The following is a 13,033-nucleotide window of genomic DNA, read 5'->3' on the forward strand; positions in this document are numbered from 1 at the left end:
AGGATTCTAAGACTGATTTCAATTGGCCGTGGTGTTTACTGCAGAATAAGAGCAACAGAGGGATAATCTGTGCAATGAGTTTTTCCTCCTATGCAAGAAGTCCCATGCATCCCTGGGTACGCATCAGCAAATGTAATGTTTGAACAAGGCAACCACAGTTGCAACCAGCAGCAATTGTGCACAAGCGTTTCAATAAGGCAGAAGCAGATGCAACTGCAGCACAATAGTTCTGGATGTCGTCATTCATTATTGCCAAATTAACCAGCAAGATGAGCTCCGTTAACAAAGTGTTTGGAGTTCCATACAGTACGAGGTGCCTGTTCTCTGCTCCCTTGCACACATATAAAGGGATGGCATTAAATTGAGCCACTTACTTGAATGCTGCAGTACTTCCATTTACCTCTAGATGGAAGTGGCCTTACCTTTATTAAACACTGTAATCTCAGCCCCAAAGAGTTTAACTGAGACAGCAGAGGAACTGCAGCCTTAGTCCAGCTTCCAAATTGTCAAAGACTACCTATCTCCATTGTCTCTCAAAACAGACCGAGGACAACACTGATCATTATTTTATATTGCTTATAGATATTTTATTGACTAAGCGGTTTACAATTTGTTCTCAGTAAAGAAAATATATTCAGCCAAATGCTTCTTAAAACTTTGCGTGTTGAGGACTACCGTATTTTTTGCTCTATAAGACTCACTTTTTCCCTCCTAAAAAGTAAGGGGAAATGTGTGTGCGTCTTATGGAGCAAATGCAGGCTGCGCAGCTATCTCAGAAGCCAGAACAGCAAGGAGGATCACTGCTTTCACTGCGCAGCGATCCTTCTTGCTGTTCTGGCTTCTGAGATTCAGAATATTTCTTTTCTTGTTTTCCTCCTCCAAAAACTAGGTGCGTCTTATGGTCTGGTGCGTCTTATAGAGCGAAAAATGCGGTACTTGTTCCGGTCCCTTGTTTTCCATGAACTACATTAGAAGCTGTTTTTGAAATGGCTTCTGAGTTGAAGTGCTTTGGGGGCCCCAATCCAGCTGAACTGAACAGACAGCATGAAGTGGAGAAGAGGGAAGCACTCCTAGGTCTACAAAGACTTGTCCTAGATCCCTAAGACATTTGCCTATCTGTCACCTAAAAATGATGTCACCTTGTGTGTTCCAAGTACAGATGCACAGACCGTAGGAGCAGCCATTTTGTTCGACATTCACCGCCATAAACTCCAGATAAGTCAAAGTAAGAAGAACCTGCTGGATCAGGCGAATGGCTCAGGATACCTCAGTATCCTCCTCTCACAAGGGCTAACCAGATTGCTTGCAGGAAGCCTGAAGTCTGCCAGCTTCTCTCTCTGTTTCTACTCTGGCTTTGCAGACTGCCTAAAATAACATTGTACAGTCATACCTTGGGTTACAGACGCTTCAGGTTGCTTTTTTTGGGTTGCAGACCATCGAAACCCAGAAGTACCAGAACGGGTTACTTCCAGGTTTCGGTGGTCGTGCATGCACAGAAGCGCTAGATCACACTTTGCGCATGCGCAGAAGCGCCGAATCGCAATCCATGCATGCGCAGATGCGGGTTGCGAACGCTGCGGGTTGCGAACATGCATCCCGCACAGATCATGTTCTCAACCTGAACGTCCACTGTAAACCACAGTTTGGGAATCACCGGCTTGGCTCCCCTGTAGGATCATTGCATCTCTCGTATTGGTGTGCTCTCCTGACTTGCCACGGCGCATCGAAGCAAGCACAAGATGTGGGCTACAAAGGCATCAGATGTTACTGCCTTTAGTTTGCAGCCCTTCCACTCAGAAGAGCTGTCCTTAAAATGTGATTTCATTATTTGCTTTCTCCCTCAAACTGCAATTGCCATTAATTGTCACTTATTAAAAATTTAAACTGTTTTCAACAGAAACCCTCCGTGATTCACATGTCAATCGATTTCTAATGCATGCTCATAAAAAAACAAAGACGAAGAAGTCCAGACCGGCTGACCTTGATATCGTTGAACACTCAATGTGCCAGCCAGGCCTTCCGTTCCCCCAGGGAGAACCCCAGCACGTCTCTTGAGGTTTGGCTGCCTTCCAAAGAGCGAAATCCTTCACGTTACGCTTATCGCTGTCGGCTGCCAATAACAAGGGGTGACGCATTAACAAAGATGCTCGGAATGAGTTAAGTGTGTAAAAGAGATCTCTGCTATATTCCATAAGTAATCTGGACAGCTTCATATGTCTCACTAGCGCGTCTCAAGACCTGCCACTAGGCCTTAGGCCACTTTCAGTGCAATTTTAAAGGCCAAATATTTGGGGAGCGGGGTCACCTGAGGGGAGCATCACAAAATCACAGCAGGGGAATCAGAATCATAGAATTGTAGGAGTTGGAAGAGAACTCGAGGGTCGTCAAGTTCAACCCCTTGCAATGCAAGGAATCTCAACACATGGTCCTCCATCCAATTTAAAAACATACTGGACCCTGCTTAACTTTGCAAATGGGCTAGCAGTTTTATGGCTGCACCACTAGGAGGGCATCTCTGTGGGAGCTGTCAGTTTTTGTTTTTAATAAAAATGGACACACATGGGTGCAGGGGTTGTCCAGAGCACCACAGTGATGTACTTATGGAAGCAGTTAGAAATAACCTGTATAAATTAAATTTAAAACTGGGGGGTCCCACAAAAGACCCTTTAGGAGCCAGATGCAGCCCATGTGCTACAGCTTAGCACCCCTGGCTTACACAGAACCAAGTTAAAACAGAGCTACTAGCCTCCTTTCTATGTATTATATACTTTTTGCATAGAATACATACAAAGCCTCCGTAATTCATGCAGAAGCCAACACAGCTTTTGTTAACTTACCTGGTTCCTCTTGGGTGTCAGGGTAAACCTGTGTTAGCTTTCCGTATCTGTCTCCCCTAGAACGGACATCAAAATATACATTACCTGTCGGAAATAAACAGTTTGGTCTTATTACAAAGATGGAAGCGATTAGGCCTACTAGCAAATGTAGAGGGACGCTGGTGGCGCTGTGGTCTAAACCACTGAGCCTAGGGCTTGCCAATCAGAAGGTCGGCGGTTCAAATCCCCGCGACAGGGTGGGCTCCTGTTGCTCAGTCCCTGCTCCTGCCAACCTAGCAGTTTGAAAGCACGTCAAAGTGCAAGTAGATAAATGGGTACCGCTCTGGCAGGAAGGTAAATGGCGTTTCTGTGTGCTGCTCTGGTTTGCCAGAAGCGGCTTAGTCATGTTGGCCACATGACCCAGAAGCTGTATGCCGGCTCCCTCAGCCAATAAAGCGAGATGAGCACCGCAACCCCAGAGTCAGCCACGACTGGACCTAATGGTCAGGGGTCCCTTTACCTTTACCTAGCAAATGTAGTGCTCTACAGAAGTTGCTGGATCACAATTCTCATCATCCCTGAGGGTTGACTGTCCTGGCTAGAGCTGATGAGAATTGGAGGACACCCTGTTGACTATCCTTGGATTAAGGGGAAACTCTGTACCTGGGTTTCCCAAACTTGGGTCTCCAGCTGGTTTTGGACTACAATCCCCATCATCCCTGACCAATGATCCTGCTAGCTAGGGATGATGGGAGTTGTAGTCCAAAAGCAGCCGGAAACCCAAGTTTCGGAAACCCTGAGCTACACATTCCTCTCTATTCATGCACCCAGCACACCACCACACAGGGTACTGAACAGTGCCAGCAAGTGGTACCCCTACACTGATCACATAAACCAAGCAGGCTGCATGTGGAATCATCTGCCAAAGTGGACTGGCCCAAGGTCACTCAGTGAACTTCCTGGCTGAGTCGGGATTTGAACCCTGCTCTCACAGGTCCTCATCTGCCACTCTTAACTACTAGGCCGCAATGGCTCAAAGTTAATAGTTACATTAACTCTGCATTTGCTATTTAACAGCTGTACAAGACGTATTCAAGGCAACATGGGGGGAAGAAACAGACAAAAAAATGTCTTCTACACTAATTAACATGCAATTGAATTGTTCAGAAGATTTACCTTTCGATGTTGCATAACCGTGCCCGCTAGCAATGATCTGCTGTATAAAAGAAATGATCTGAGGAATATTTTCAGTCACTCTCATATATATTGTAGGAGGTAGAACCTGAAAATTTAAAAGAAGTCATCAGCTTTGATTAATAAATGTGGACTATCAGCAGCAGGTTTAAGTGTTACCTGGTCGATAGAATAACAAAAAGAACACCAACTTCACAGACAGCATCAACGAAGTTGGGGAGACATAGGCAATTAGCTCAACAGACCAAGGAAGAGGTCCACCACTGCCCAGGCATCTTTTCCAACAAATAAAAGATGTCTTCCACATTAGAGGAAATATCTGTACCTTTAAAGCATCCATGTCTTGCTTGAAGTCCTCCTCATAAAAACGAGCAAGAGACACTGGTGATATCCCCATCTGTAAGAAAGGAGCGCACAGGTAAATTTGTTTGATCAGTTAGTTAATAGCGAACTGAAGGAGAGAAAAGAAATCCAAGATAAAACCAATAAGCCACATTAACTGCTAGCCTGAGGAGCACAACAATCTTACATATCAAGGGAGAAGGGAACTGACCTTTTTTTGGGAGGGGGACATCCTTAATCTAAAGGTAGCATCCATTTCAAACACAGAATTAAAAATACCTTCATTCACAGTCAAACAGGAATGACAGGTGACAGCTCTCTGGAGCCCTGACAACAACAAAAACCCCAAACGTTCAGGGAAATTCCTTGAAACACTTAATACTATTTCTCATTTCATTGAGATAAAAGAAGATACAATTCATAACGGGTCAAACTAGACTGGTAATGGAGATATATGCCCTCCCCCGCCCCACAGCGCACCCACTTGTTTTGGTTACTGTTTGGGGCTGAGGCCTACAAAAGCAAGTAAGTGTTTATCATTTTGAAGGAATTCCCTTGGTTTTAGCTCCCTAGCATCACCAGAAAGTCAGCTCAGAGGGGGAATCACCGCAAAAGAAGAAGAAGAGTTTGGATTTGATATCCCGCTTTATCACTACCCGAAGGAGTCTCAAAGCGGCTAACATTCTCCTTTCCCTTCCTCCCCCACAACAAACACTCTGTGAGGTGAGTGGGGCTGAGAGACTTAAGAGAAGTGTGACTGGCGCAAGGTCACCCAGCAGCTGCAGGTGGAGGAGCGGAGACGCGAACCCGGTTCACCAGATTACGAGTCTATCGCTCTTAACCACTACACCACACTGGCTCTCAAATTGTATTGCACCAAATCGTATTGTCTATGTGACATCTTTATGCTGCCCACAGGATCCCAGATTGTTTGGGACAGTCTTTCCCAACCTGGTGCTCTCTATATGTTTCTGACAGCAATTCCCCATCAACTCCAGCCAGCACAAACAAACACCAAGTTGGAGAAGGCTGATCTGGGATCATGCAGGAAGCAGCCTGGGATTATTATTTTTTGCTTATGTTTTAAAAAGTATTTTCCAGGGGAAGCAGTCTGCAGAATATTCTGGTTCCCAAAGTTTTAAATAACAACAACCAAACCCTTCTGAGCAGCTAATAGCCAGTGCACATCTTTCAACACTGATGTAACATGTGTATAGCTTGGTGTCCCACCAAGCACTATGGTAGCTGAATTTGGTGCTAGCTACAGATTCCAAACCAGGTAGAAGGGCAGCCCCCCACAAATAGCACATTACAGTGGTCTAATTGTGAGGTTATCCATGCATAAACTACTGCAGCAAGGCTATCCCTCTCCAGGAATGGTTGCAACAGTTAAAATTGGCAATGTGTGTTCTGAACCACTGATGTCACCTGATCCATCACTAGTGACAGTGATGGATCTCAGAGAAATCCCAAAATACACACTTCCTCCTTCAGAGGCATTCCTATCCAGCGCCTTCATTCCTTTATCACAGCTAACGCTGCCACAGCTGCATTACTTAACAGATGTTAAGGTAGGAGATGGAAATTTACTTCAAGAGGGACAGACATGGGGACAGATCTCCTAACTGCAATTGAGAGAAGCCTCTCTCTTGTTTGGCTGAGGCCTAGCAGAACTTTTCACCTACAAAAAGATAAAGAGAGTTAGCAAATCTCCCAGATTTTGCTCCTGCCATGCAATACAGTCATACCTCGGGTTACAGACGCTTCAGGTTGTGTTTTTTCGGGTTACGGACCCGCGAAAACCCAGAAATACCGGAACGGGTTACTTCCGGGTTTCGGGGGTCACGCACACGCAGAAGCACTAAATCACGCTTTGCGCATGCGCAGAAGCGCCGAATCGCAACCCACACATGCGCAGACGCACCGCTGCAGGTTGCGAATGTGCATCTCGCATGGATCACGTTCGCAACCCAAGCATCCACTGTATCTGTTTCATTTCACAGCCTACCTAGACTGGCTATAATGCAAACAATACAATACAGCACATCTGTAAAATCTACTGGATTGTGAACCAAAAAAGCAAGCTGAACTATATACACTTACCTCATTGGCTCTTTTAATTATTTTATCATCTATATCTGTAATCCCCATCACCATGACGACTTCCTTTCCAAATATCTTTGTCAGTATTCTTCGAATTATATCAAATTTAACATAGGAGCTGAAAGAGAGGGGGAAAGGCACATGTATTACGGGCCTCAGCTAGATATGAAACAGGTTGGTTTTATGTTAAGTAGACATACTGAAGCTAGGATTTTATTTTATTCTTTGCTTCAGAAGCCTCAGCAGAAAGACGAACACCTTGTTAAAGCATGAGGCACAGTGACCCATCATATTTTGGATCTCAGAAGTGAATTTTTCTCCACACCAGGCTGACTCCGCCCCCCCCCATCTTTTCTTCCAAGCCTCACTTGGGTGCATTTAACTACTTCTTATTCTGCAGGATGCTGATATCTTGCACTTGGCTAACTCCTCAGGGTTACAATTCTAGTATTCCTGCTCTCTGCCGAAAAACAGCTAGATGCTAATGTACTCATAAGAAGCGTATCTACTACACAAAGCAAGAGTCTATATTGAAGCCGGCTGGTGCAGAACTAATTCCTACAAAAATAAATGAAATTTTAGTATGTGAAGGCTTACCAAGCATGACCAAGGTGTGCATGGTCATAGACAGTAGGTCCACAGCTATACCTGTGAATAAAATTAAGATCTACTAAGAAAAACACCAGAAGGCGTTACATAATGATTAGTTTCAAAATTCACATCAGCCATTACACAGTTGAATAACGAGGGTGAAGCATATGACCTCTGAACCCACTTTAGGTACAGTAGGGAAAACTAATTCCGCACCCCCCCCCCCCGGGAAAAAAACAAGTCTTTGTTAGGCAAACAATACAAGGTTCCTGGACTTGGTCCTTGCCCACGCTCCTTTACTGCTGCCTCCTCTGTCAAGTTTGCCTAAAGCTTTCTGTTATTCTGTTCCTGGCCTTGCCTTGTTTCCTAGAGGTACCCAACACCTCGATTTCCCCAATTTTGAACTCACACCTGTTCCATTCAGTGTCCCTGTTCTCCACCATGTCTCAGACTTCTGCTTACTCGCACACCTTCTGAGAAATTGCTTCCCTACCTCTCTCAAAGTCTGTATCCATTATGCCATGGTGCAATTCTGGTTTCAACTTTAAAAGCACAGGCCATGTATTGCTGTGAGCCAGATTACTGAGCAAAACCCCACAAATAAATCCTATGCACACCTAATTGTAAGTTCCATCCAACTTACTTCCACATAAAGCACCCAAGGATTGTGCCACAACTTTTGCTGGTTTTTAATATTTAGGTAAAGGTAAAGGGACCCCTGACTGTAAGGTCCAGTTGCGGACGACTCTGGGGTTGCAGTGCTCATCTCGCTTTACTGGCCAAGGGAGCCGGCGTACAACTTCCGGGTCATGTGGCCAGCATGACCAAGCCGCTTCTGGCAAACCAGAGCAGCACACGGAAACGCCATTTACCTTCCCGCCGGAGTGGTACCTATTTATCTACTTGCACTTTGTGCTTTTCAACTGCTAGGTTGGCAGGAGCAGGGACCAAGCAACAGGAGCTCACCCCGTCGCGGTGATTCGAACTGCCGACCTTCTGATCACCAAGCCCTAGGCTCTGTGGTTTAGACCACAGCGCCACATGCGTCCTAATATTTTAATATTTAGCTAGACCCAAATGTACTGCATTACTAATTACTTGCTCCCCTGGGAGCTTAGTTTCTAACAAACTACAACATCTCAAAAGGTGTGTTTTCCCTCTTCACTGATGGGGGTGGGGGGCGGAGAGGAATCCATTTTATTTACCTATTTACCTATTTATTATTTACCTATCCATTTTATTGCTAGCTATGAAGGTGACCCGGCAAGGGGGGGGGGGATAAATTAAAAGGAATAGGAGCACAATTTTCTAAGTATTCTAACCAAGTCACCACATCCGCGTTTCGCAGGATGAGAGGCTCTTTCCTTCTGCTCAGGCTGTTGTACGCCTGGATGCCGCTGTCCTGGCCCGCGGGCTTGATCCACTTGGTCCCGCGCTCCGGACCACCGCTGCACCTTGCTCTCCGGGAAGCGACGCCCAGAAGATGCTTGCCTTCGGCAGCTGAAGCACCTTCGCCGGCTGATAGGCGGAGGAGGGCCAGACTCCCATAACGCCTGAAACCCAGACGCTGCGAGCAGCAGGAGGAGCAGCCGGCGCCGGTGCGCCAAGGAACGAAGCAAGCGCGAAACATCCTCCTCGACGGCGGCACCCAAGCCTGGTTGGGGTGCTTTGGGTTTGGTTTCCCGGCTCCTCTTTACAAATCAGCTGCTTTGCGCCCAAGCCAGCAACGCCACGGGCTGCGGCGCCCGCATGGTCGGGCTGCAGAAATGCAATGAGGAGGCAGCGCGCCTCCTCCTTGGCGTAACGAGGGCGGCGCTGCGCGGGCGCCGGAACCGCTCGGAAGAGGAAAGGGAGACGCGCACAGCCTGCCGCGCCTGTAGCAACAGCCGGCGCCGCCTGTGCGGCTACAGCCAGAAAACCCAGCAGGAAAAGGAGGAGCCTTCTCTGCCTGGAGCTGGGAGGGGAAAGCGGAGGGAAGGAGGCGGCATTTGGGTTACTCGCCGCGCTGGTAGAATAGCGCCTCGGCTGCAATAGCTTTCGCATTCCTTCCCCTCGTCTCTTCTTCCAAATCCCCTGCTCTCCCGGTTCCCACCGACCTTGGAAATAGCAGTCCTTAGCAGATAAAAGTAAAGCTTCCGATGCAATGCGCGCGTGAAGTCCTTCAAGGAGACTGAATTGCTGGGAAAGGGCGCCTGAGGCGCGCAGGCTTCCTTCCTCTCCCTCGCCCCGCGACATCCCTTTTTTGAAGTCGGTGGAACGGATCTGGTTAGCACCGTAAAATGTAAAACCCCCGGAGAGCTCCGAGCGCGGGCGACGGCGGCAGTTGGTTTTAGCACTAGCCTCGCTCCAGATCTACAAAGAGCAAGGTTTCCAATCTGAATGAACATCGCACGGCAAAAGTTAGCGGAACCAGGATCTTAATTTTTGGAATCGGATTTATTTATTTTTTACAAAGTGCAAGGTATGGGGGAGGGGGGTAAATGTGGAAGAGTGTTATTTTTTATTTATTTTTTTAAACCATAAAATATAATTTTATTTATCGAAATGAAGCAAAACCTACAGTAATATGGGAAATAAGGCACTCGCTCTCAGTGGAAGACTGAATGGGGCAGCTGACAATCATGCGAGCCTCAGAAAGTGTGTTATTTGATTACTGTGGTACTTATTACTGTATTGCCTTGTAATTATAGGAGAAAAATTAGCCAGGATTCCTACAAATGCCTAAACATTTCCTGGTTATTAGTATTTTACATCAGTCCACTTGTTCCTTGGCAGAAGATCCACAGAAAAGGCTGATAGCTTTTATTGGGGTGGCCAACCTAGAATATATTCTTGTCAATGGCTCATTTACTTCGTTTTGCAGCCCTTGGGCCTCTACAGCCGAGCATTTTTTAATTGTAGAGTCATGTAGATGAGTATAAACATGTGTTCTGTGCTGGTTCTTTGTTGGTCCAATTAAGGCTGCAGTTCAAGACACATTTACTAGGGAGAAAGCTCCACAGAACGCAGTGTGACATACTTTGGAGTAATTGTGTACAGAAGTGGATCATGCTACAACAGCCAGAATGGCCTCTGAAAGTCCATTTGTCCTTGGTCTTGTCAATGACAAATTGGCAGTAGGTATTTGCCAAGTGGGGTCCCAACCAGGTGTTCTTGGTAACTCTTCCCCAAGATTGGATTTTACACTACTCCAGCCCCCAACACGCTATTGAAATCAGCATCTCCCAGCAACAATACAGTTTGGTTTTTTTAAAAGGACACAATCCAGACGAAGGTAAGCATTTTTATCTTCGATTAAATTCAGTGGTAGTCCAAAATCACATGTACTTTTAAAAGTGCATTTGGTCATAACAAGTGTCTGCACAAGCTGAATTTGCCAGTATGCAATTGAATCTCTCATACACATACACCCCAAGTCAAGAAGCACCCACTGTTCTGCAACCAGACAAGGAAATGGGCCCACAGGTATCCTATCATTTTCTTCAAGATTCCTGAACGTAACCTGATAAATTTTCCTGCAGTCGTGTCACACACCCCCTACCCACACACCAAAAACTGACGTGACTGCAGAAAAATTTATCAAGTTAAATTTGAGTTCAATGGGACATGCTCCCAGAAAAGTGTGTACAGATTTGCAGCCTTAGTCTGTGTCCAATGCTTTATCTTTGTATAACATGTTCTGTTTCATTGCATCCACAACTCTGTGTGCAAAAAAATAACGTTTACTGTAATGCATATAGCAGCTTAAGAGAACACAATTAAAAAATACGATTTATGTTTTGTCTAAGTCAGCAGCATTATTTCTGTTAAACTGGAGTAAATGAGGCTAAATTAAGGGGCTAATCAACGGATCTAATTGCTAGTTGGGGAGGGGGGAGGCCACCCAAGTTGAGAAAAATCTTCCTGCCCCAAACTGTACTGTGCTGTCCTATAGACTCTGATTATAGAAAGGGTACCAGGCTTTGCCATACAAATACTAACCCTGCAAACCTATACATCAAAGTAAACTCCACTGAGTTCAATGGAGCTTACTCACAGGTAAGTGTGTCTAGATCTGGAGCCATAGTTTCTCTTGAGTTCCAGAAGACTCTAAAGCACTGAGTATCGTTTTTAGGAAACCCGACTTTGTTTCGCTTTCTACCAGACAGAACTAAAAGATGCAGGGGGGAGAGAAAGAGGAAAAGAAAAATTAACAAATTACAGGCTGCAGATTCCAGGAAGCGAAAGGAGGGAGAGGAAGGTGGGGGAGTGTGTCTTTCATGACTTAACCAATGGGCTTCAAGGATTTTTTAGGGGGCTGATGTGTGGGTGTTTCTTGCTTCTTACATGTACAGTAATAGCCATTGTTGCCTGGTGCAGAAAATGCAGAAAGGAAAAGTGAACCTTCCTGCTAGCCGGTGGAGACGTGGAAGACAACAAAGCACCGTGTCTTTTGGGAGAGCTCCTCCCCTTCTGCTACCAGCGAGATCCACCACTATTTGATCATGGCTTCAGCAACGGCGGATCAGGGAACCTCTTATTAAACGAGCTTATTGGGGCAAATCCAGATCCCTGTTCTTGGCAACGGGTTGTGAAGGACATAGCATAGAATAAAAGAAGCTGCTTCCTTTGGAAATCTACCCCCACTCCCGCATCGCGCTTTCGAGAGGGAAAACCCGAGCGGTTTGGAATGGATACAGATCCATGCTTTTAAGGGAAGGCATCTCTCCCACCACCCTCGCGGTTTTGGCGATGCTATTTCCAGAAGCTGAGCTAAGTAATGAGCAGCGAAGGTGGCTGCTGATGCATCTTCCTGACTCTCCTGTATGGTGGGCGAAGAGTTTGCTGCAGATCGTAATGGTCCCTGGTGATCAAAGGCAAAGTCTCCCGTTCCTCGCCTGCCGGATTAGTAGTACTCTGCCCGCCACCCTAGTGGGCACTGCCGCCGCCACCCCGCTTGCGCAGAGTATGCAGGTATCCCCGTAGTGCCATTCAGGAATACAGTGTCGCACTTTCAAAAATGTTAGATCCGAGACAGCGGCTGCTGCGCATCGCCCGTACTTTTAAGAGAAGCCGTTTGCAGGAAATCGCGATAAGTTTGCTTTCTTGCTTTGCTTTTAAAACAAAAAAACAAATCGTCTTTCTTGTCTATTTTCTATACAGCATCCCAGGCTACAGCGTGCATTATTTAAAACCCTAAGTTTATCCTGCCGACAACCCAGTGTTGTTGGTTTGTGGAAAGTGCTCACAAACCCCAGTTGTGAAAACATTTTGCCTTTTCCGCTCGAGATCTATAGCGGGCGAGAACAGCCGGCAGCAGGAACCAAGTATGGCATTTGCTACCACTTTCCAGCTGCAGAGGCCTTTTTTTTATTCTACTGCCCGCTCCCGGCCACCTTTTCCCAGCGATCCCAATTCACCCATGTGCCCTAAATCGCAACGCCTCTTTCGCACCAGCAGCACGCCTATTTAGGAATGCTTGCACCAGCTACTTCCATTCTCAGGCTACGGGGAGTGGGTGAGGAATACATCTGAATGAATTAACACCGGCAAATAACTGCCGGGCGCTAAGTAACCTCGTTCCCCACGCGTCCCCCTCCTTTTGTTTTCTGCAGCCGAGTGTGCCTTGGTTTTCAGATCAGGCAACCTTAAAAAGCAGTGGGGGGTTACCCCTATGTCGGGACTGCAATGGCCACAACCCAGGCGCATGCGGCCTGCGGGGCTGGAGAGAAAAGAAAGAAAAGGCTGCTGGGAAATGTAGTTCCCTTTTACCTCCTCCCGCTTCGCACCCTCCATTTTCTCGTTCTATGGATGACGGTGTGCGCACGCGCCGCCGCCTTCCTCGTCGCTCGCTCTCTTCCGGCCCCTCCTCCTCCACCACCATAAACCCGCGACCTCCCATTGGGCGGCCGAAGCGGAGGGGTGGAGCGCGAGGCTGAGCCGCGATTGGCCAGAGGCGCTGCCTTTAACTTGGATTATAGTTCTCGATGCGGTTGCTCCGGTTGTTA

The 13,033-nt window shown here is 46.7% G+C and overlaps 1 protein-coding gene across 3 annotated transcripts in view; it reads right to left on the minus strand.

Annotated features, from left to right (window-relative positions):
- The window catches only part of CARS2 (cysteinyl-tRNA synthetase 2, mitochondrial), a 43,871-nt gene extending 34,946 nt beyond the window's left edge, over positions 1–8,925 (minus strand). For all 3 annotated transcript variants that reach the window (XR_014547228.1, XR_014547229.1, XM_083610715.1), the window contains exons 1-7: positions 8,369–8,925; positions 7,053–7,103; positions 6,456–6,573; positions 4,336–4,407; positions 3,993–4,098; positions 2,838–2,921; positions 1,981–2,110 (exon numbers count right to left, since the gene is read on the minus strand). Coding sequence is in view for 1 of the 3 variants with exons in the window: in XM_083610715.1 (XP_083466841.1) it covers positions 1,981–2,110; positions 2,838–2,921; positions 3,993–4,098; positions 4,336–4,407; positions 6,456–6,573; positions 7,053–7,103; positions 8,369–8,676 (869 nt within the window). In the remaining 2 variants the exon portion in view is untranslated. The remainder of the gene's footprint in view (positions 1–1,980; positions 2,111–2,837; positions 2,922–3,992; positions 4,099–4,335; positions 4,408–6,455; positions 6,574–7,052; positions 7,104–8,368) is intronic.
- Positions 8,926–13,033: the final 4,108 nt, after the last annotated feature.

Source organism: Podarcis filfolensis, assembly GCF_964270895.1.
Source record: "Podarcis filfolensis genome assembly, chromosome: 4".
NCBI lineage: Eukaryota > Metazoa > Chordata > Lepidosauria > Squamata > Lacertidae > Podarcis > Podarcis filfolensis.